This window comes from Betta splendens, chromosome 4, assembly GCF_900634795.4.
Source record: "Betta splendens chromosome 4, fBetSpl5.4, whole genome shotgun sequence".
NCBI classification, from domain to species: Eukaryota; Metazoa; Chordata; class Actinopteri; order Anabantiformes; family Osphronemidae; genus Betta; species Betta splendens.
In genome coordinates, this window is record NC_040884.2 from 25,289,417 (window position 1) to 25,312,191 (window position 22,775).

A 22,775-nucleotide genomic window follows, 5' to 3' on the forward strand; every position below is an offset into this window, starting at 1 on the left:
AATACGACTCCCTGCGTCTGTGCGGCGACCGCCCACTGTTTTATTGACTGCTAATGTCAATGCGTGGCCCTGCCTGCTCATGTATTTCCCCTCACACTCTCACTTATTGAACTTCGGAGACACAAATATTGTGAGCGGAGTTGAATCGAGCTGAAGTGAAGCGGCCCCGGCCCGGCGCTGGTGGGCCGCTCCGCCGCCCTGACGCTGTGGATGGGGGGCGTTCGCTCGCCTCTCAGATTTGCTGCTGAGCAAAGAGCGAGGGAGGCAGCTCATCCAATTCGTCCACCCAGTGTTGCAGCCACTCAAAAGTTGAAGTTGTGGGAAGGAGGAGGAGGAGGGGGCTCGGAGGGGGGGCGGTGCCGCTCCCACGCAGTAAGCAGCAGCCAGCAGCAGTATTGATTCTCTTTGCCGGCTTGAGCCCGCTGTCACAGACAGTATATCACTTTATTCAATCTGCTGTTAAATAGGCTGTAATTAGAAATCTGTCCAGTAAATGTGTTTTAGTTAAGGGGTGGTTTGTGGCAAAGTCGCCAGTCAACTGCACTCCCTGTTTCCACATGAATCCATTTTGCCACTGTTGCTCCGTTCCAGTATAATGTTCTGGTGGCGGATTTGGATCTGAGCGCTGGTGACAGTGTCTGCACAGAGAAGGCGAATGATGCAAATAAGCCGCCTCCGGGGGGATTAACGCGCTCGCTGTTTGAAAAGCACTTACAGTAAGTCTGCTAATTGTGGTTAATGTTTGTTGGTCCCTTGACTCGATCTAATGACCGATTGCAGATGGCCGTATCGCTTGCCTTGGATATAACGCACAGGCACAAACGCTTTATAAAGTTTTCAAGCCCAGTAGAGTGATACAGCAGAACACGATGCTGCTTCAGACTGAGGCTGTGAGTTTTGCAGCACTGTGCCTCAAGCTGCAGAGTTTAGATAAACAGGATACACAATTATCACTGCATCTGGAATCATCACAATAAGTAACTTACAACTTACTGTACTGAGAGTCCCTCAGTAACACGGTGGTGACTTATGGTTTAATTCCAGCATCATTTCAGGAGATGGTTCTAATCTTTTGGTGGTCGTATTACAAATGAATGAGGGGCAATAAATCGCTCTCCACATTTGCATATTTCAGGTGTTTGCGTTTCCCCTCCAACTCCTTCCTGAGGTGAAGTACCGCTTAAACGCCGCTGGGTGTCGCTCCAGAGTGCGTAATAGCGCCGCTGTGCGTTCACGCCGCCACCGTCGCCCCCCTTTCTGCCTCGTACTGTGTGTGCGTGTGTGTGTGTGTGTGTGTGTTGTGTGTCGGATAGAAAGTCAGCCTGGTTTCCAGCTGAGTGCTTGCTCTCTCACAGTGTGTGTGTATATGTGTGTGTGTGTGTGCGCGCGCGCGCGCGTGTGTGTGTTGTCATTATTATCCACTCTGCTCCCAGCTCAGAATGGCCAGATTCACTCAGACTGAAACAAGAAGGCAGCACCATCCACAGCAGCCCCAGCCCGCTCACTCCAGCTTGGTTTTCACCGGACCGGGGGCACCGCCGACCCAGCCGCCACTACTACTTATCCCACATCAGCACCAGTACCCTCAGATCACATTTCCGAAACCCATGAACGGGTCAGAACCCATTTCAATTCATCCGGAGAACGGCAACATGAAAGACCAAGATGCCATTAAGCTGTTTATCGGGCAGATACCGCGGAACTTGGAAGAAAAAGACCTGAAGCCCTTGTTTGAACAGTTTGGGAAAATCCACGAACTGACAGTTCTCAAGGACCGATACACCGGCATGCACAAAGGTAACGTGTCGCCCCTCGAACGGCTGCGAGGCCCATTTAAATGTCTTCACAAATGCTTTTTAACACCTGTACATTCGGAGTTGTGTTGAAATAATACGGCGTGAACGCGGCAGGATGCTCGCTACTTTTGAAAGCGTATACGTTCTAATAATCTATAAATGATTCCAGTCTGTTTCCTGACAGTCATCGGTGTAACGCGCGTCCCCGCTTCCATGTTCTGATACAATACTGAGGTTCGGCGTGTGTCACGTTTCTGCTTGTTTTCGCTGGTGAACGCGTCCACACGGAGCAGCGTTTTTTTTTCCGAACCCGTGTCCGCGTCTCCATCCTGCTCGTCCCACGCTTCTGCTCGCACACGGGCGCCCAAAATGGGAGACGCGCGAATGGTGCGAGTGTTTTTTCGGGATCACGAGTGATTGGGTGACAAAATGCGTTGGCTCTGATCTTTATTTTAATGCAGCCGAAGAGTCTTAACACGCTTTTAAGTGGGGCAGAGGCGCTCGGGAAGGATGCATTTTTAAAGAGCCTTCCCCCTGCGAGCCCATCTATCGCGGAGGGGAGGCATCATTTATTCATCCGTATGCTTTCTTTAACATCACCCCCCCCCCCCCCCCCATGTGCGCGAGCGGCGCGGGCTGGGCGCGATCGCGACACGACGCGCGGTCAGTTCGGTGCCACGGTGCGTCCAAAGGGCGCAGGAGCCGCCACAAGATGACGGACGGCGCCGCGGAGAGTGGGGCAGCGACGCCGCGCCGCTCCTGCTGAAATGGAAGGCAGCGTGGCGAGCGGACCCACGCGGCGCGGGGCGCGCGGCGGCAACTTCCACCCTCCCCAGTGAAGTTGATCGTTAGGGATGCACAATGTAGAGATCGCGGCGTGGGCGGGGACGGGCATTTCACAATATGTGGTCTTTGATCAGCCCAGTGTAGCATCATCATCATCATCATCATCAGAACCATCCTCATCCTCGTCGTACATCGGTGCTGTTTTGTTGACTGATTTGTGTTTGCACTTGGTCAGGTGTCTGGTAGGGCTTTAGAATGGTTGAAATAATCCCAATGACATGTTTCCATGGCAATAAGGACGATGGCACCTATCAGCAGCAGTTTTACTTTAACGTATGTACATCTATTCCGGTGTTAAAATGGTGAAGTCCCTGCTTTCCCATCTCCTTCCTTGGACACCTGCAGGTGTTGGATGACGTTAGAAAAGCACGCTTAGAAATGAATTTGGGAGAAGACAAATGAGCGCTCGTGACAGTAAAGTAAATGTCATTTGGAACCATTACACACGGCGTGATGTCTTCTGTGACATATAGCATCACCACCAGGTGATGTGGAATTTGTTATCATTATGTTACAGCACCCTAAAGCTTGATTCTGCCGGCCCAGTCAGACCGATTGATTGACAGCATGTGACTGTGGCATGACACGATTTAAGGAAGAGCATGGTTTCAGTCCATTTCTTCAATGTTATGCTCATGTTAAACTTCTATGCTGATCGAAAGGATCTGCTGCAGTCTGATTTTTAGTCATCACATTTAGAATACGAAAGGTTAGTTTGAGCTCTATGAATGGGTTAATGTTGTGTGTACGCTGGTTACGCTACCACAGCTTCTATTAATGGTGTGTTTCACGAAGCCACATTCCTGCAGCTGATCTTGTCAGCTTGTCAAGGGGACGTCGCCTTTTCAGAACAGTGCTCGCTTGGCATTCATCAGTGTGTGTTTACATGTGCATGTGTGTACATACATGCACCAAAACGTAATTGCCCTGTGTTGCATAATCATTGCAGTATTTAGCTCTTGAGTGATTGTTGCCTCATCGTGGTGGCAGGAATAAGACAATTTAGACAATAGAAACCAAGACAATAGCTCTGATCGATCTACATATAATTCAAGTGTTTATGACACAATGATAACCAGTGAATAAATTCAGGAGCATATTTGTAAGAGGCAGTGAATCGTTTATTGATTCAGAGATTTCTTTTTACATTTGAAAGGTTTTCTTCATATTATCATCATCAATTAAGAGATGGATTGAAGACCTTAAGAGATATAAATGTTTTGAATGAAATGTCCAACTGCCCGTATTCAGTTATTGTCAGAATGTTGTTCTCATTGCAAATTCAAAAAGCACTAGTAATTAAAAAGCCCCACAAAGCTTTCTATGCCATGTTTTGAGTTTGGATGCTTTTTAAAAATAAAGCAACACACACACACACACAAGATATTGTCTAAATGAGAAAATATAAGTTTTTTTCTGACTTTTTCTCGTACTCATTAACTAACCTAATTTATTTTAGATAAGTCAGTCAAATTAAATGGCTTAGAAAGTAATGAATCCTGGCCACAATATATAATCAAACCCTAATACTGAATGTCATTGATCTTTGATGAGGGTATTTTACATTTAATCATGTTATTAAGAAAAAAAAAACAGGATTATGAGCATGGACCCTGGTAGAAATAGTCATACAGAAAACACATGCAGGCTGAGAAATACACGCACGCACGCACACACGCACGCACGCACGCACGAACACACACCCTTGTACCTACGTCAAACTGAGGACCTCCATTGACATCTAACCCTTGCTCTAATCTGAAGCAAAACTAAACCTCAAAACCATATCTTAACCCTCAAACAGGAGAACCAGCCAAAATATCCTTACTTTGGTAGGAAAATACGTTTCTCCTTTACACACACACACACACACACACACACACACACACACACACACACACACACACACACACACACACACACACACACACACACACATATGTGCTGTGAGCACATGTTTTGCTCTTCTGATTTTCACTTCATCCACTCTGTGTGTTTATTGTTTCCTCTTTTCTTAAGGAACTATTTTTTCCCCGTGGTAATCCATGAGGGAAAACAAGGAATTAGTTTGTAAAGCGTGATAATAATGCATGGCCATAATAACTCGACTCAAGAGGATTAGCAAATGTGCATTGTCTGAAGCAGCAGTCTCCTGGGTGATCAGCTGGTTCCCTCCCTAAACAGTGGCTGCCTTTGCCAATTAAAAATTCAGTCTAGTCTGCCTCTTCAAATGATTAATTCTGCCCACGCTGTCAATGGCCTGTCAATTATTGTTGCCCAATTGGTATTAATAGACAGAGGATTTCCTGATGTCGAATTTACCACATAACTTCTTCCTTTGGCTATAATTAGCTTCCACTTATATCACCTTGACGACGCATGAATGCATTTATTCAAGTATGCGTTTGAAACCGAAGCTTCAATCAATAATCAGCGTTCCTCAGTGTGTTCAGCTTTTTTCTATATCAGCAGCTCCCTTAAAAAACTGAATAGTGAACCTGTTTGACTGAAGACTCTGGACAGATTACGTCCTGAGTTTGAGTCACGCAGTTAAGTAAAATGCACTCAAACGAGAGTGAAGGGAGGAAAGATTTTCTTCCCGCTACAGGTGTGATTCAGCAGAGTGAAAAGACGGACAGACAAAACAATCCCCTGCACTGCTCCAGTCTGCTGGCTAAGGCAGCCCAGGTATCAATATTAAGCTAGTGTCGGGTATCATTGTGTTAATGCATTTATAAATGGACCTGAGATATTGCAATAGACCCAAGCCACGCAGAAGCACATTAAATCACAGAATAATCTAATGAAATATTTATTCAAGGTTTTTTTCATGCATGTGAGTCTGATGGATAGTATTCCTCTGTGGTTCATCCTCACAATAAAAATGAGTGAAGAGATGGAACAGAACACGTATATCAGACCAAAATGATGTGGTATTAATACGAGACGAAGCTTCTCTATATCAAGTGATGCCTGAAAGGCTGCATGTTAATTAAAGTTTGTTACAGCCTCGCTGTCCCTCTCTACTCTTTGATGTAGTGGGAACGTGAGCGGATCTACACATCTCCATATTGTGCGCGCCTCATGGAGAGAGTGAAAGATCACGGCACTGCTGTAGGACAGATACCCCCCGGAGGAAACAGATGGGACAGGTTCACTTACAGACCATAAACAGAGCGGGAGCAGTCACATGGGCGGTACTGTACATACTGTACTGGAACCAGAGTCTGACAATTCATTCAAATAAACGAATTAAATGGAACACGTGAAGAAGGTCTGGAGACTAAATATATTCCGCTCCACCCCCCTCAGCCTCCGCGTGCGGCCATTCGATTGAACAAATCCAGAAGCGAGCGCAGGCCACCAGGCCGGGCTAATGCAGTAACAACACCCGCTCCGCAATCTTTAAACTTTCGTAAATATTGTAATAAGCACCGGGGCTTTCCTCATAAAAGATGCAGCAGGTCGGCCCGCGCTGACAGACGCTATGGGCCTTGACTTCAGGATGAGGAGCCGCTCCTCTCCTGTTTTCTGCTGCCTTTCCAAAGAGATTGCCAATCTCAGATGCCGACAAGAGCGCGCTGTGCTGGAGGTTAGCGTCCGCACAACAAACAGGCCTGGCTGCTGTTCTGTCTCTGCTGCTTTCCCCTTAATCCCTGCCCGGGAGAGCCTTTCAGATGGATTGATTTCCTGCGAAGCGGCATTCATTATGGCTCGCAGTATATTATGCTTACAGTATTTTGGAAGCGCTATTATTTTATGACCTTTGTGGAATATGTTCGCTCTTAATGGGCAACTGTGGCGCAGGAAGGTACGGAGCGGTGCTGTGAGTTGTGAGGGAAACGAGGAAGCGACTTTGGAGCGATGCCGCCCAACTTAACCTGTGCGGTGGCATTACACTTATTGATTAGTTTTCATGATGAGCTATTTAATATCAATATGTGCAGCGTTAATGCAGCAGGTGCAACAGAAAGGATGGGAATTTTAATATGTCGTAAAACGATATTGCTTCTGCCCGAGCTAATAGTGCCTGAGCTCTATTCACTGTGTTGCAGGTAACATTTCTCTTCTGAAGGTAGAAGTCTTGTTCGCGCACAAAGGTCACAGCTATTTCCTTAGTCTAAATAGAGGGATAGAAGCCTATCTATTTTGTATGGGTAGCTTAGCAGAGAGTGCCATTGCCTTCAGAGCAGAGTGTACTCTTATGAAGGGGGGGGTTTATAAAGGCACAGAGGGAAAAAAAGAGGGAGCGAGCGAGGAGGGGGTTGGTGCTTTCTGATAGAATAGCATGAGCTCTTTAATGTTGTGTTTGAGCCTGGCTGGGCACAGATTCATTTTAGAAGGAAAATGAAATAACAAGGGAGAGGGGAGAGAGGAGATTTTAATGCAATGTTTTGTGATAATCCCTCTCCATTTTGGAATGGTTCAGGAGAACTCATGCGATAAAGCCTTGTACAAGCCTGGAAAATAATAAGTTATTTGTCTTGCCTTATAGTACCGTGCCCTTGGAGGGCTCACTAACCTCCGTGTTTTGGCCAAAAAACAATCACAGATTAGTCAAGCTGTCACATCGCTCTGATTGCCAAATGGCTGAGCCCTTGATGCTGGTATGAGTGAACAATGCATAAATGTCGTACATGTATCTGTGTAAGAGCGCTCGCAAACACGCAGCTGTGTGGGGATGACTGAGCGCTGTCAGTCCCCCCCCCCCGTCACGCCGCCCGTCAGGAAGGGATCGGACCGGGAGGACGGCACATGTGTGCGGCAGAACCCACCAGGGAAATGACAGACGCACGGGCCCAGAACAATGGATGCGCGGACAGATGGATAAGTGGAGGGCTAAAATAAACTGTTTGTCGGAGATGCAGAAACAAATGGCTGTTTATATCCCGAGGCAGTGGGAGAGAAGAGTGATGCCTCAGCTCGGGACATGACGACTTCTCTGACAGGTTGAAAGCTGCTCGGGGGGGGGGGGCGCGTGGGCGAAGGCTGGAGGATGAGGAGCAGAGGCCGCGTTTAGCCAAAACAAAGCTACGGTGGGAGCAGCTAGCACGCAGACATAAACGATTGCTAAAATAAAAAAAAAATGTAAAACACATCTGTCCCCTCAGATTTTGCCTTTAGTATTTTTACTGAACATTTATTTGAAAAGTAGAGTAATAATTATTTTTAAATTATTACTTTATTGATGATACAATCTAGAGTTAAGTCATAAAACTAGCTAGCAGCAGGTTCACACAACACGGTCAACAAGGTTACTTTTACTCCCTGTGAGGATTTCTATCTAACCCGTACTTTTACCTGCAACTGTGCTGCTGCTTCTCCTTAATTAAATCATCTGTGGTCTTTCTCCTCTGCTGCCGTCGGTGTTATAACATTTTAAATGCTCCACTCCCTCAATGCCACTTACGACAATGATAAGCATCTCCATCAACATCGGGCCCCGTGAATCCTGAGCAATCCCCAACTTGTGATGAAGACGCGCTTGAGACTGTGAATTCTTAGGTCCGCGAGGGACGCGCGAAGATACACGCTGCTCAGCGCGATTATAAATAGAAATTCTGTGGTATTTCCGAAAATAGGTTAAGCTGCCATCGCTGCACGGCTGGCATGACATCACTGATTGCCTGCCAGCCTTCCCCAAAAGACTGCTGCCATATTGTGCTCAAAAGGAGAGAGAGAATGAGGGAGCATCTGTGGGCGACTGTAAGGCCATGTCCCCTTCTTTCTAGTCCCCCCCCCCCCCCCCCCCCCCCCCCCACACACACACACACACACACATGCACTGTTCCTTTCATCCCAGCCATCTTCTCCATCACTCCTTGCATCTAGCCTTCCCATTGAAGGTGCAATGCTGTAGTTAACAGTGTCTGTGCTTCACTGCCAAAGACACAAACTGGTGCAGGGATTAGCACTGAGGATATATTGCAACCGTATCCGAATTTACTTTGTGCGTGTGTGTGTCTGTGTGTGTGTGTATGTGTGTAAGGCAAGATGACTAGCAGACGAGACAGATGAAAGATGGAATTTGTGTTCTTTTTTTGATGATTGAATGTTAATTTGGTTGAACGAGCAGAGTGTGTGGACTTTATGGGAGTTCCAAGATGGCACTCGATCTGTGGATTACTATTCAGTAGAAGATCCGGTCTAATTATAAAAGACAAGAGAAATGAATTAATGGATGACATGTTCAACCTATTTGTCTGCCTGCCTGCCTGTCTGTCTGTCCGTCTATGCTTTGTTCAGCTCGCCAATATTTCTGGAGTCTTCAGGACTGATTGTGGTTACTAGGAAATTCACGTCAATGCAATTCAATTAACACCCTGGTGCCTGCTTGTTAGTCAGATGATTAGTGTTAATTATTACTCTTCTCCAGCACAGTGGTGACGAGAGATACTTAAATAAATAAATAAAAGAAAGCTGCCGACAAGGACACAAAGTCACATTTCTGGCATACAGGGCATAATTGAAAATATGCATTTTGATTACAGCACGTTATGTTCTATTCGCTGCATACATTGAATGAATAGAAGAGCCATGAGAAGCTCCCACTCAGCCCTAGTTTGTTTATAAAGACACGTCCAATTAGTTTTCCCTCTCATCTCTGGGTGGCAGGTGTGTGTGTGTGTGTGTGTGTGTGTGTGTGTGTGGAGGGCGGGGGGGTTCTCCACCTCACTATCTCACTATCTTCCTCACTCCCCTTTCAGTCATTATGGCAGGGAGGGTCTTTGAAGTGCTGTCTTTAAAGGTATCTTTCAGTTTGTAAAATCAAAGTGACTGAAAACCTGATCTGTGCCTTTGTCCGCAGTCGGTTCGCGGCTGCCAATCATCTCTGATTGTGGCTTTACTGCGATCAATTTATCTGTCTCAAAGGTTTAATTGCCTTTAACCTTTTCCAAAAAGGACAAGCATAGTTAGGAAGATGCCAATTATTTACATCTAATGAAGACTGTGCATCAGTGGGAACATACTGTAGTGCTCAGAGAGTACTATACAACAGAAGTGAGAGGGGCTAAGAGAAACTTTTATTGATTTCTGTGTAAATCCCTTTGCTGGAGCAGACTTGGCTACGGAAGGGAGGGAGGGACGACGCACTGAGACGGGCCCGGGCGCTGCCCAACGCATCATGGCAGGAGGCACTAAGTGTGAACATACACATTATTTACAGCTCTGTGAAGCTTCATCCATTAACAGTATAAATTAGCTTGCTCATTAGGGATGTAGACCACTAGATGTATTTATAGATCGGGCTCTGGCTTTAACAGCAGGAGAGGGATGAAGTAGAAGACTTACTTTAAAGGCTGCAGTGCAGCAGAAGATGCCAAAGTGCTGTATCCTTTGAGCATTAGCCAGAGAAACATATTGAAAGAGCTCCGGCCAGTTGGGAATCAAGGGCCGGCAGCAACCTATCACGTCACCTTCCAAAACTGTACCTGCCATCAAACAGCAGCATCTTAGGAACTGTGGTATTGATTTTAGCCTTCTTAACACTGGTACATCCCAAGTAAATTTGTCAGTTTTGTAGAAAAACGCTGTGCATTTGGGCTACATGAAGCACCACTTGTAGTCTGACAGAACCTAACCTCTGACTAGCTGGTAAGTATGAGCGTGTCAAAGTCCACAGTATGTCCCTGTGTGGTTCTAATGGCTTCTTCGCCCCAGTATTGCTCTTATAATAATGCACAGAGCCTTCTGGAAAGAATTTATTGCCCTTTTCAGACTCATTGTCATGTGTGCGTGCCCTTAATGCACACTCATGTTCTCATCTGCACATGGGTAGTCATCTGTTTTTTTTGAGCCAACAAATCACGGCTTAAGTGACAGAGATTCCCAGGGAGAGACCGGGACTATTTCTTGTGCTCATTATGGTCATTCCGATACTCTTCGACTCCTCCTCACCCTCCCTTAATCACTGGTCAAGGTGAAGAGATGATATAAAGGAAGTAAAAAGAAAAATAAAGCCAAAGGTTTTGGTGATGGATGCTGCAAAGATGAATGGATATAATGACTGATAAAGGAGTGATGGTTGGCTCAGGAGCTGGTCACTGAGCACAGATGGCTGCCTTTAAGGTGACTGTCCGACTTAATTAAGGTTTACAGGTTACGCTAGGCTACTGCTCATATTAATGCACTAATTACCAGTTCATTGGCCAATGGACAGAGAAAATATTGTTGTCAGAACAATGAGTGAGAGTCTTTTGGGAAGTCACTGCTAACTCTGTGCTCATTCTCATCATTTTAATTATACTTATCCATCAGTAATCCCTTAGTCTGTTCACCTTCTCCCCGAAAAGTGACATTATTGGTTTGAGTGAATGAGCATTGACAACCTTCATTTAATTTTTAAGAGCAAGGAAGTGATTATTTGAGTTAAAAGCTTCTCCGAGACCAAACTGCCTCCCCGGCTAGCAATAATTCAGATTATAATCACATTGTATCTGTGCTGATGATGGGTATTTCAGCATCTGACCCCTCTGAAATGGTATCAGTTCCCTAGGAGCCCCACATAGCAGTAAGCAAGAACACTACCCACAGTGATAGCATTTTCCAAAGAGTGCAAATGATGTGTGAGGGAGCGGGCGAAGGTAGTGCCAGAACTGGCTTGGTTTCTGCTACCTTCACATTTTCTGTCCAAGTAAATGCCACGTTCAGAGCAAGTTCACACTTTTTCATTACACTGGGGCAACTTGACTCCTCTGGGACAAGGAGATGGAAAAAACAGAGCAAAAAGGGTATGAACGGAGACTAAAATGAGGGAAGTTGTCTTTTAACCCAGCCCAGTCTCCCAGGATTTATTTGCCGATTTGAGAGTGAAAGCTTTAGGCCCAACAATGGCAAACATTGAGGCTGCCATTTCCTGGAGGGCACAAATGAGGCTTCAGATAAATGTCATTATCTTCTAAGGCAGTTGGTTTGTTGACAAATGTTGCAAAAACAAAACAGCCAGTAGCTTTTAATACAGTATCTGCTGATAATTATCAATAATCAGCAAACAAAAGAAGGCATCATTGCTCAGTGTTATGAACTACGTCTTTTTGCACTTTAATTTATTAGCTACTATCTATAGATTTCTCATTGAGCTGGTTGGTGCAATATGGGATATTTAGCCATTTGTTCCGTCAGAGAGAAGCAACACACAACTCAGTGACTTATACCAAAAGTGCAAATATTACAGCATTTGTTTTTTTGGATTGTTTGACTACGCTGTGTAAATACTTTCAAGAACCCTAGAATTAGCTTTGGAAAGTGACAATTTAGCTAAATCGATTTTGAATCTCAACTAGCCAGGTTACAGCAGGCATCGGTCAGATCCGACACAGCTAAGCTGTAAGAAGTAAGTAAACAAGTAAATGTTTCTTAATTACGAAACATTTGTGCTTTTGTTGAAGTTATGAACTAATCCCACTTTGCCGGTGTTAATAACTGCGTGTTCAGTAGAGTCTCAAGGTGGGATGACGTGCGAAAGCTCTCGTGAGTCTTGAGAGAAAAAATCGTGAGAAAAAATAAAGGTTACTAAAACAGTCAGCTAGCATAACAAGTGAATTACACCATTTGTGACCAAATACAAATAAAGTCAACTTTATCAAATACAATTTAGATAACAGTTAAGCAAGTTAACATTACTTAATGCAATTGCTACTGGTTTTAGTTGCTATTAATTGTTAGCTAGTTGCCACTAGCTAACAAATCAGTGCTTAATGCTAGCTCTAGCTAACTAAGTAGCACATTTTATTGTAGTAACTACAAAATGGCATTCAGTGATCCTCCATCATATGTTATGATGTAAAAAATATGTAGTAATAATAATAAATGCTAATAATATTTCACCCAATACAAATAACTTAGTAATTATACTATCCACATATTAGAGACAGGTTGCAAAATCAAGGCAAATGGCTGCTGTCACCCTGGCTATTTCCATTCACCCTCTCTTCCATGTAGGACTCTGTGGGAACTGTACATTTCAACACAGGGGAAATGGGGGGATGATTCCCAAAATATGCGCACTGCACACGGTAAAAATATATTATTTAGAAATAGGAGACAGGCAGAGCTGAGTTGAACAAGAGAAAGAAGTCGGGACTAGGAGAGGAGGAGAGAGGACGGGGCAGGAACAAAGACGAGAGGAGGAATCTGTTCTCTTTAAAGCTGAAATCAATGCGTGAGATAAGGCTGTTTTAGGTTTCTATCCGACCATGCAGAGGATCATCTCCTCACAATGGGAAGGCTTCCCCCACTGCAGTGTCAGCAGGCTTCGATTACTGTGCCTTTTTGTTGTGTTTCAAACTATTTCATCATGCACCCCCCCAACGCACTTTTGCGCTTGGTATGCAACACAGCACCAACAATTTGTACGTGTTTGGATTCCAATTATGGAGTTGTTAAAGCTTTTTTTGCCCGTGGCCTGTAAATTCTTATTAAGCCATACATTAAAGAGCACAGAATCACATTTAAATGGAGTTCATGTTTCTCTTTTGTTTGCTACTGTTGTTGTTGTTATTAATTTACTCTGAACGCCCCGTGCTTTACGCATTAACAAATAAATTTTGTGATAGACCTTGTGATTGTAATGCAAAGTACTTCTTTCTCATTTGGTGATACAGGGCCAGCATTTGTCAAGTAAACCAACAACTACATGCCCGCAGACAGAAAAAAAGAGAGAAAAACAACCACTAAAACAGAGTCATTCCCTCCTATTACCCTCGCCCGTTTGAGAAACAAACAAACAATCCCCAAACAGCACTGACATTTCCGCAGTCCTAGTGCTTTTTTTACAAGCTGATGCAGAAAGAGACGGACAGCAGTGTGAGTGACTGAGAGATCTTCTTTGCAGGCATCGGAAATCATTATATTAGTGGTGGTGGGACAGGGGAGGCCACTGGGAGGGCTGCAGCACGGCCGTCCACCTCAAAGGTCACGACCCTGAACAGACTCAACCGCTGTCTGTCTTTATCAAAAAAAAAGGGCAGGGTGATGAGGGACTGTCTCAAACTCAAGGGGACATTTCATTACACAGGAAAGAAATGTATTTACTTTAATTATAGTGGCCAAAAGGTGTTATACGTTAAAACAAAGGTGTGCTGCCACAGACACACGTGTCACTCTAGATTTACTGAGGCGGAGCAGGTTACAGGTCAATCAATGGGTCAGCGTGTCTCATAGCATGTTAATCCTTCTCTGTGGTGCAGAGGTTACAGTGAAGGCCAAGCAAGTGTAGGTCATTAAAATGGCTTAAAACTACACATGCACACACATAACAACAATAGATGGTGTTTAATAGGCAAACGCGATCTCGCATGCAGCATGAAAAACGGATTGGAATATTGTCAGTGTTAAGACACTTAATCCATCACCACCCACTGAATACATTTAGTTTTTGAAATGAGATCCAAAATGCAGTGGCTGCTAATAAACCGCCTTTAGAGTGGCAGAAATATGATGTAGGGTAACCCATATGAACCTCATTAATAGAACACAAGCAAGTCTATTTATTTAGACAGTCAGGGGGAAAATGATTGCCTCGGTACTCCATCTGCTCGCTTTCTATCTCGCGCGTCTCGTCTTCATACAGTGGATTTGACAGATGTTGCGTGTGCATGTTTCACACTGGCTTTACAGTAGTGCTTTTGTCTTTGTGTATGTGTGCATGCACGCCGTCATATTTTGAAGTCTTATATTCAGGCGTTCACCCTGGAGAACTTTAACACTACTTTTTGCTTGCTCTTCGTCTGCATTCTTACACTGACTTACTCCCATCCCCTCTTCCCTTCCTTTAAACCCCCCAGTGCTCCCCTGCTTCTCTTCTTCGCTTTGTCTCAGCTGCTGTCACAACAATTCAGGGTGGGAGCTACAGTATGGCCGGGCTTTGGACAGGACATGGCATCGGGGATGGGGAGACCAGACATGCTTAGCAATTCATCTTTCCAAATCTATGCCCATCTCTTACTTTGCTATGATTTTATTTTTCTCTCACCCGCTGCCAACAAAATTTACATTTAGTGAAATGCAAAGTTGCTTGATCTGATTTTGCAAGGTGTTTTTATAACAGATCATACACTAATGTATATTATTCATTTTTCGTTCCAGGTTGTGCATTCCTCACCTACTGCGCCCGGGAGTCGGCCATCAAAGCCCAGAATGCCCTGCACGAACAGAAAACACTGCCAGGGGTAAGAATCTGTCTCTTTCCACGTCTCTTGCAACGGTGGGCAGCCGTAGCATGTACACCAGGCTGCACACCAGCTGGCATTCTCCTTGTATAGTTCCAAAGATAAAAAACACTTCAATCAATAGCTCAGCCCTTTAAAGGCCTAGTTTCAACTTTTACATGTGCCTGTTCTCTAGGGGATATTGCCAGCATTGATCAGACCAGCGCTGCCTCATATTTTTAAAGCAGTCACATACAGTAGAATGTCAGTTTGTTAGTGTCAAGGCAGTTTGTATTTCTGTCTTCAGCAGATATAATTTTAATAGAGCCTAGATTGACTAAGATAAAGTGAACATCACCTACTGTGTTTTATTGAGGGTACTATTCAACTTATTTATACTTTATGCCTGTTGTTTGTCTGGCTTTTGTTCTTTTGTAAGTGTGCTTGTAACTGTTTCATATTTAGAGGTAAGAGTCTCTATGGAGGTCAAACAGGAGAAATTTTGGTATTTATTTGCAATATTCAATCATTTAGCCCCCATTCATAACCCCATAATAACGAAAAAGAGCCTGAAAAGTGCAGCTAAAAGGCCAAGGTTTTGAGGTCTGTGGTGAAGTTGTTTCATTCATTTTGTCTGGAGGGTGTCATTGTTCTCCTTTTTCCCACTGCATTTGACTAAGAAGACAGAAGACGGAGAGAGGGAAATGGCACTCCTCCATTACGCCAGAGGTTTTGTTCATGGGTTAAAGATGGGAGCATTTGGCTGTTTTTAAGCACACGGTCCAGCTGGGACCTTTCTCATGATGTGTTGCAGTCATAATGTTGGCCCCAGCTCCAAACAGGCTGACAGGGTGTCTGTGAGACTTTACTGTACATGGTGCTGGGATTAAATAGCCTTAACAAAAGAAGCCTCACTCTAAAGAGAATGTACAGAACTAGTGAACCTCCTCTTACCAGGTGCACTTTTCTCAGAAACATTTTAGCTTTACCATTTGTGTAGAAAATGCTCTCACACACACTGCGACTTTGAAAGTTGACATCACTTGAGAGAAATAAAACCATTTTCTTGTACCTTTCAGTCCCGCTTTAGTCCTCCTGCTGACTTCCCCTCTACCCCACCCAGTTCTGTCCACCCCGCATCCTCCTGTCTCCCTTCTCTCCCAGTGCTCCACTGCCGCTGCTCTTCCTGAGACAGAGCGTGTCATAGAAATGGAACAGGCAGACGTTGATGAGTGTCAGGCCTCACAGAGGATGCTGCTCTGCTGTTCCCTTCCTTTCAACTTCACTCACACACACAAATGCCAGCGGTCCATGAAAACGCAGGCAACGTTTGCTATAATACTGCAGCTACACGTAACACATGGATGTAGTACACTGCAAAACACATTACTGCAGCAAGTGAGTGTCCCCTAACATCCTGTAGAAGCAACAGTATTGATTAGAAAGTCAACACATACTGCTTTATATACATAGCGTTTTTGTTTGTCTGCTGTGTAATGCTTCTCCTGCCATCATCTCTTGAGCCTCACACACATTACAATATTTAAGAATATTTTGCAATATGACCCCTGTTGCTTTTCTGCTTAATGGTAAGTACATATACCGATTGTTTGTTTGCAAAATCCTGCTTGATATGCACTTTGCCTGGGGCTGCGGTATAATTAATGTAAACTAGGAATTCTCCGGTGATGAGTTATGAGTTATTAATGTCTGCATTTTGTCATTAACCTCAGTGTTGCTGCTCTTTTGCATAAAACTTTGACCGGTTTGGCTTCATGTCAATTCGTGTTATTTGGAATGTTAGAATTTGAATTCATGTCATAACCTAAAATCCTGCTGGACTTGTTGCAAATGACTAGACCAGTGTAGGGAAACTGTACCACCTAACAAGCTACTCCGAGTCTCACGCTGAGCCCTTTACTGAAGGAAAAGCACAAACAAGGCTGTGCACACGCACACATGCTAGCGCATCCACAGACACCAGCATGTACACCATCATTATCAGACACGCACTTGAATTTCATGAGATGGAGTATTTCTGGGTAACTTTAAATAGAAGGTCTGTGTCAACTGCAGTGTCCTTGGACAAAGCTTTGAATCACTCACTTCTGTTTTGATGAGACAAGAAATTACTTTCAAGTTAATATTGTTAACATAATAGGAGTGGATCATTAAGTACGTTGCTACTGCTATTGTTATCAGGTTGTTAGGCCTAGACATGCATTGTGCATCCGTACAGCAAATAAACTGTTGGCTGAAAGGATCCCTGTTTTAATATTCAGATAAACACAGTCAGCTGTGTAATCCGGTGTCCTTGTACTGAACTCGTGATTGAATGTTGTTGGCTTTTCACTTTAGCATTGCGATGAGCACATGCATGGATTGTTGCCTTGTTTGTCTCTGCCGCACACGTGCACAATTGCCTTTCGCCCAGGGAGCCAATTACAGAGTAGTTCTTTAAATATCATTTGTTTTTCCATGAAACAATGCATTCTAGTATAAGTATTTTAATTACAATGACAAACATGTGAGTGCGGTTGCTGTCCATGCTGCATGTTTGCACCCGCTCACATGTGGGCATGAAGCCACTAGAAACACACACGACCAGTGCCCTCTGATTACAAAAAGAAGTGCCGCTGTTCTTGGATGTTATTATCCACGTCCCCCTGTTACACATTAGCTGCTGAAAGGAACAGTATGGCCTAATGGAAGTGTACTGAACTGGAATATATATTCCTGCTGTGAAGGCTGATGGGAACCTTGGGAATACAATCGCCTGACATAAGTTTGGCCACCGAACAGGAGAAGCTCCGACAGTTGGCCAGGTGTGCGTTGCTCGGCTTTATTAGCCGCGTGTGCTAGCTGGCCTTGCATTGTACTGTAGTGGGCCCTGCGATATGGGGAGTGGTGTATAATGGTGGGAAGAAAAACATGTGCACATGGCAGCCTGCCGCTATCACACACCGCCCACAACAGTGAGGCTTGAATGTGTTATTTGCGTGCTTGTTTGCAGCTGATGGAAAGGCAGTGCTTTTTCTGTTACAGGTACGTAACCATATGAGTACTTTAGCGTATGTAAATATGCGTGTGTGTTAACTTCAACACTCAACTCATCAGGTTTTGTTTTACCATGTTAAGTCTAAGCAGTTCCGGATGACCTAAACTATATAATGTTTTTGATAATCCCTTACACATACTTTGTTCTTATAGATGTGTGTGTAGGTGTGTGTTTGTGTGTGTGTGCGTGCGTGTGTGTGTGTGTGTGTGTGTGTGTGTGTGTGTGTGTGTGTGTGTGTGTGTGTGTGTGTGTGTGTGTGTGTGTGTGTGTGTGCGTGTGTGTGTGTGTGTGTGTGCTTTTGAGTGTCATGGCTCTCTACACAAGTCCGCAGGAGATTTACTCCATCCAGCTCAGCATCATGACAAAATCCTGCTTCCTTCACACTATCCGCCCTCCCATCCCCCTCACTCAATCCCCAGCTACCCCTCTCTACTCAAACTCTCTGTCCCCTCAGTGCCACTCTTCAAATCCAGCAGATCCAAGAAATAATATCACTGCTGCAACTCTGTTTACTGTAGCACAGGAAAACATGCCACACTCCCCTCCATTTGGTCATGCTAGCATTGTGTACAGCAGTGATTGTCTTGGAGAGGAACGGGTGGATATGTGTTTGCTGCATGCATTTGCTCCTAGTATTAGCACAGCTCGGCCTGGGGAGAGTGCAAGAGGCTGGCAGTGATTCAGGAGGCAGGTTTATGGAAATAGCACTCACATTAAAATCCCAATGAGAGCAGGAAGAAGATTATGCTCTGGCACACACATGTGGGCTCCTGCAATGTCAACACTCTAAGTAGATCCCCTCCCTCTCAATTGCCGCTGTCTCCATTTCTCTCTCTCTCACTTTCTCTCTTGCACTAAACCCAATGCACATACACACATACGTTGCGTGAAATCTTAGCCGATTGTGAGTGCATGCGGATTGGTGTGTGTCTGCATACAGTACATGTGCATGCATGGGTTTGCATGCATTAGCATGTGTAATTGTGTGTGTGTGACTGGATGTATGCAGAGCAGGGAGCAGAGCTTAGCTGTGTTGGCCAACCTTGTTCAGTGGAAATAAGGCTGGCGAGCCACCATACTTCTTTGTGCATGCTACCCACCTGTTTATCAACTACAGCCAAGCTATCTTGCGTGCCGTCCTAGCAGCCGCAAAGGCTGAATAATTCAGTGCTACCCTCTGTGAAGGTTGGCGGGGTGTGAGCGTAGTGTACTTGTATGACTGTGTGTGTACTGTATGTGCCTGTGTTGAGTGGGCCGGGGTGGGGGCGGGAGTGGAGCCGATCGGTCAGCGTGAAGCCAATTGGTACTGGCAGGATTGGAGGCCTTGTAGTCAGGGAGAGGGGACTCGTCGGAATTTAGCCCTTGGTTAACAGAAGAGTGTGCATGTATGTATGTGAGCTTAAGAAAATCATACTGGAGGGGTAGATGAAAGAGTAATGATCAAGGTCTTTTCCTCTTTAAAATAATTTTTTCTGCTTTATGTCGAAAATTAACATTTGTATTACAGTAAATTACACTGTGTCCTTGCTGCTCAGCTTGTCTTATGTTTTGCCTTTTTTATATTAACCTTGGACATAACGTTATTAATAAACTCCTGTATTTTATTTGGGTTGTGTTCCTGCAAGATATTTTTTCCACTGGAATAAGATAAGTACACATTAAAGGACTCAGGTATTGGTTAAACTACTGAACATTGTCTGTGATTTAAATTTAATTTCCACACACACAATTGTTAATCCATGCCAAAAAAGCAGAGATTTGACCAAAACCACAGGAAGGTACTATAGGTCCAAGAGCTGACCCAAGTCAATAAAAACAGTATCAAACTAAGAAAATGTAACTACAGAACCATCAAGTTCAATTCAATGCAAAATAGGGTTATAAAAGGTCATGACTACTTTAAATCAGAAAATTCAATTCCACTGTTCCAAGTGCAACGCATAACAAATCTGTCAAAAGCACAAGATGCTGCATTCCAGATGATCGTATATGACAGAGCTTAGGATAACTCACTTTTGGGGCTTTTGTGTGATGCCCAATAGGCCACTTCACAGTGAGAATTGTTCTATTTTTTCTGTGGTACAGGTTCACAAAAAAGCTGAATTATTAATGTTTTTGATATTTTTAGCCCGTTTAACCTATTTCTGGTTGCGGCTGGAGACTGCTCGCCTGCCTGTCATGTGGCTCGGCTGTGATCTGGGTTAGAATTTGTTTATCTGTGTACTGTAATTAGGGAAGGGTGTGTGTACATAGTCTGTGGGTAGCTTTGTTTTTTACTTTCATTGGCAGCACACCTGTGCTCTCGTGCCTAATTTTGATGCAACACAGTTTGGATTATCTTATGTTTAGTGCTGTGAGGCATCACTGGTACCAGAGGGCCTAAACCAGATGAGTCTGGATTTATTCCAGGCTGGAGGGCATACAGTAGCTGTGCAGACCTGTGTAAAAGGCAAGGCCCAGATACCAAATGACAATCCGTCTGTGGCTCCCTGTACAGACTTGTACAGGTGTGCCACTGCCTGCAGACACAGAAGGAGAGTGTGAGTGAGCAGAGGGGGCACACATGGATGATAAACCTCCTGAACACAGAGTCAGAGCACTGCACAATAATATAATCAAACTTGCGATTTCAGCCAGTGCAGTTATATACATGTGAATGCCCCTGATTTAATTGATTATTAATTAATTATTATTAATTATTTAAATATGCGCTTGTAAGGTTGAAGCCTTTCTTTGTTAGTGTGCAAATACCTGGTTATCTGTGGTCAAAATAATACGATGACAAGTCATTATCTGATGACGGTAAAGTAGAAGAGGAGGCTGAACATTTTTCTGCTTATATGTAGGGTTTAATATTAGTGACATGGAGCAAACATGGATGTGTTATGTAAATCACTAAATATACTGTAAGTAGCAACATTATGCGACAAATCTTTTTTTTCACAGTATGAAGTTTGGTGAAAGTCTTCACATATAGAGAAAGTGGACTGGACACAATCACTCAACAATCAGAAAATAACATTCATATAAAACTTTCACTACTAAGATATTGTGACTGTGTTCTTTTACATTATACATCCATACATGTTACAGAGACCAACTAACACAAATCCTGAAACCCAAATAGAAGCCGTACAGTGCAATGACAATTTCAGTTGAGAACATGTCACTTAACTCATTAATGAAGAACACAGTTAACATGCATCATTAATAATGCTGATAGGAGCTGACATCTCTATTTTTGGACCTTGCACCATTGCAGGACAGAAGGAGGTGACCCCTGGACCCTGTCAATACGCTTGAATCTTAAACAACCCTCCTGTATGTAACAGGTCACATTCTTTACTGCATGTGTCACCTGCTCCTCTGCATCCATCTCCTGGTCTACTTTACACAGTGTGTGACCGTATTTGACACAAGCTAAACAGATGCTGACTCATCATGTGATTGTTATTGAACATCAGCGGAGACCAGGTTGTCACATTTACACAATTATTGCAGCATTGTGTCCTTATATACTATACACTGACGTTGCAATCAGAACTACCATGAAGTGCAGTACTAGTTAAATACAGAAAAAGAACAGAGGAATACCCACAGTAATGTTGCCACCTCACATTCAAAATTATGACACTTGTTTGTGCATACGCTGCACATATGAGCCATGTGCCGTACAGTCTTTGTATGCAGATGGAAAAGTGCGCTGAAGCCAGAGGGAGCTCATTTGTAAGGCAGATCTAGCTGTGCTTTGGTGTAGTGTCCACAGAGAGGGTAAGGGAGCTGCACAGAATGACAGCAAGCATTTGTCAGCAAAAATCAGAACTAATGAAATACAGTACACATAGCTGGAGGGCAAGGAGAGGATTGTGACTGACAGGAGGCATGAGTGGAAACAGCCTGTGGCAGCCCTCCATCACGGCTACCAATGCATCAGCCAGGCAAAGCGATTTGTTTTAAGCTGCGGTCCCCTTCCTGTCCTAGATAAGGGCAGCAGGATGAGGCATAGGGTGCAGGAGGGGAGCAGCGTGTGGAGGGATCCCTGGGGATAATGACATGGAATACAAGTGTATTGGGAACGCCAGTGATGGGGCTGCTCATGTGGAAGTGGGTATTTGCATTGCAGAGGAGGCCTGTCAGCACAGCTCTCTCAGGGAGCCAGTGTCAGGGTGATCGCTCGTGGTGAAAACTTCTGTCGGCTGCCCTGCAGAATGCCAGGGCGCCGCGTACAGCAGAGCCGGCGCTGGCAGGATCCGGAGCGTCTTTGTGTTAGGGTTCAACAGGAGTTGTGGAGGGTGTGTTTTTGAAGCTAGACTTTGCCGGACCCTCTAATTAAGTGATTCCTTTTTATCTGTCATGGAAACCTTGATGGGTACAAGAATGTACAAGAGCATTTATAACCTTCTGGACACGAGGTATTAGTACTGTAGGAATACCTCCAGACAGTATGCTCTGCATGCAGTACTACATTAAAACATCTGAGGTAAACATCCACATTTTTCGGATTCATTGGCCCAGTGTTTTGGGGGTTTGTCTAAAATACAATTTGACAGAAGGTGTACACTACAGTATGTGCCAGGTTTTATTGAGCAGAGGTGTGCTCACTTTTGTTGTAAGTTGTTGTACAGCATGCGGCCTCTAAACTATTTCAGTCCCAGCTACAATAAGGGGCAGCTTTTCAATAATTCAGAGTAAAACAGTATACTGGATGACTTCCAGGCAGCAAGTGAACATTTAGATGAAACACTAAATTCCCCTCTCCCACCACAACCCAAAACCTTAGTGAGGCTGCATCCGATACCCGTGAAGGGCTTGTAGCGTTCAGTTTGTTGGCACGGTACAAAGCTTTACATTCATGTGTGTACATGTGTGTGTCTGAGTGACTGTGAGTGAGACTGTGCTCGTTCACCCTCCTCTGTAGCTCCCATA

General features: G+C 44.3%; 1 protein-coding gene across 9 annotated transcripts in view; it reads left to right on the top strand.

Moving 5' to 3' along the window:
- The first annotated feature begins 1,302 nt into the window (after positions 1–1,302).
- Positions 1,303–22,775, top strand: part of celf5a (cugbp, Elav-like family member 5a) — a 144,008-nt gene continuing 122,535 nt past the window's right edge. For 3 of the 9 annotated variants that reach the window (XM_029149050.2, XM_029149056.3, XM_029149051.3), the window contains exons 1-2: positions 1,305–1,797; positions 14,730–14,812. In XM_029149050.2, coding sequence (XP_029004883.1) covers positions 1,440–1,797; positions 14,730–14,812 — 441 coding nt within the window. In that variant the 5' untranslated portion in view covers positions 1,305–1,439. Of the gene's footprint in view, positions 1,798–14,729; positions 14,813–22,775 lie in introns of all 9 variants that reach the window. The other 6 variants (XM_029149055.3, XM_055507749.1, XM_029149054.3 and 3 more) reach the window with 3 other exon arrangements.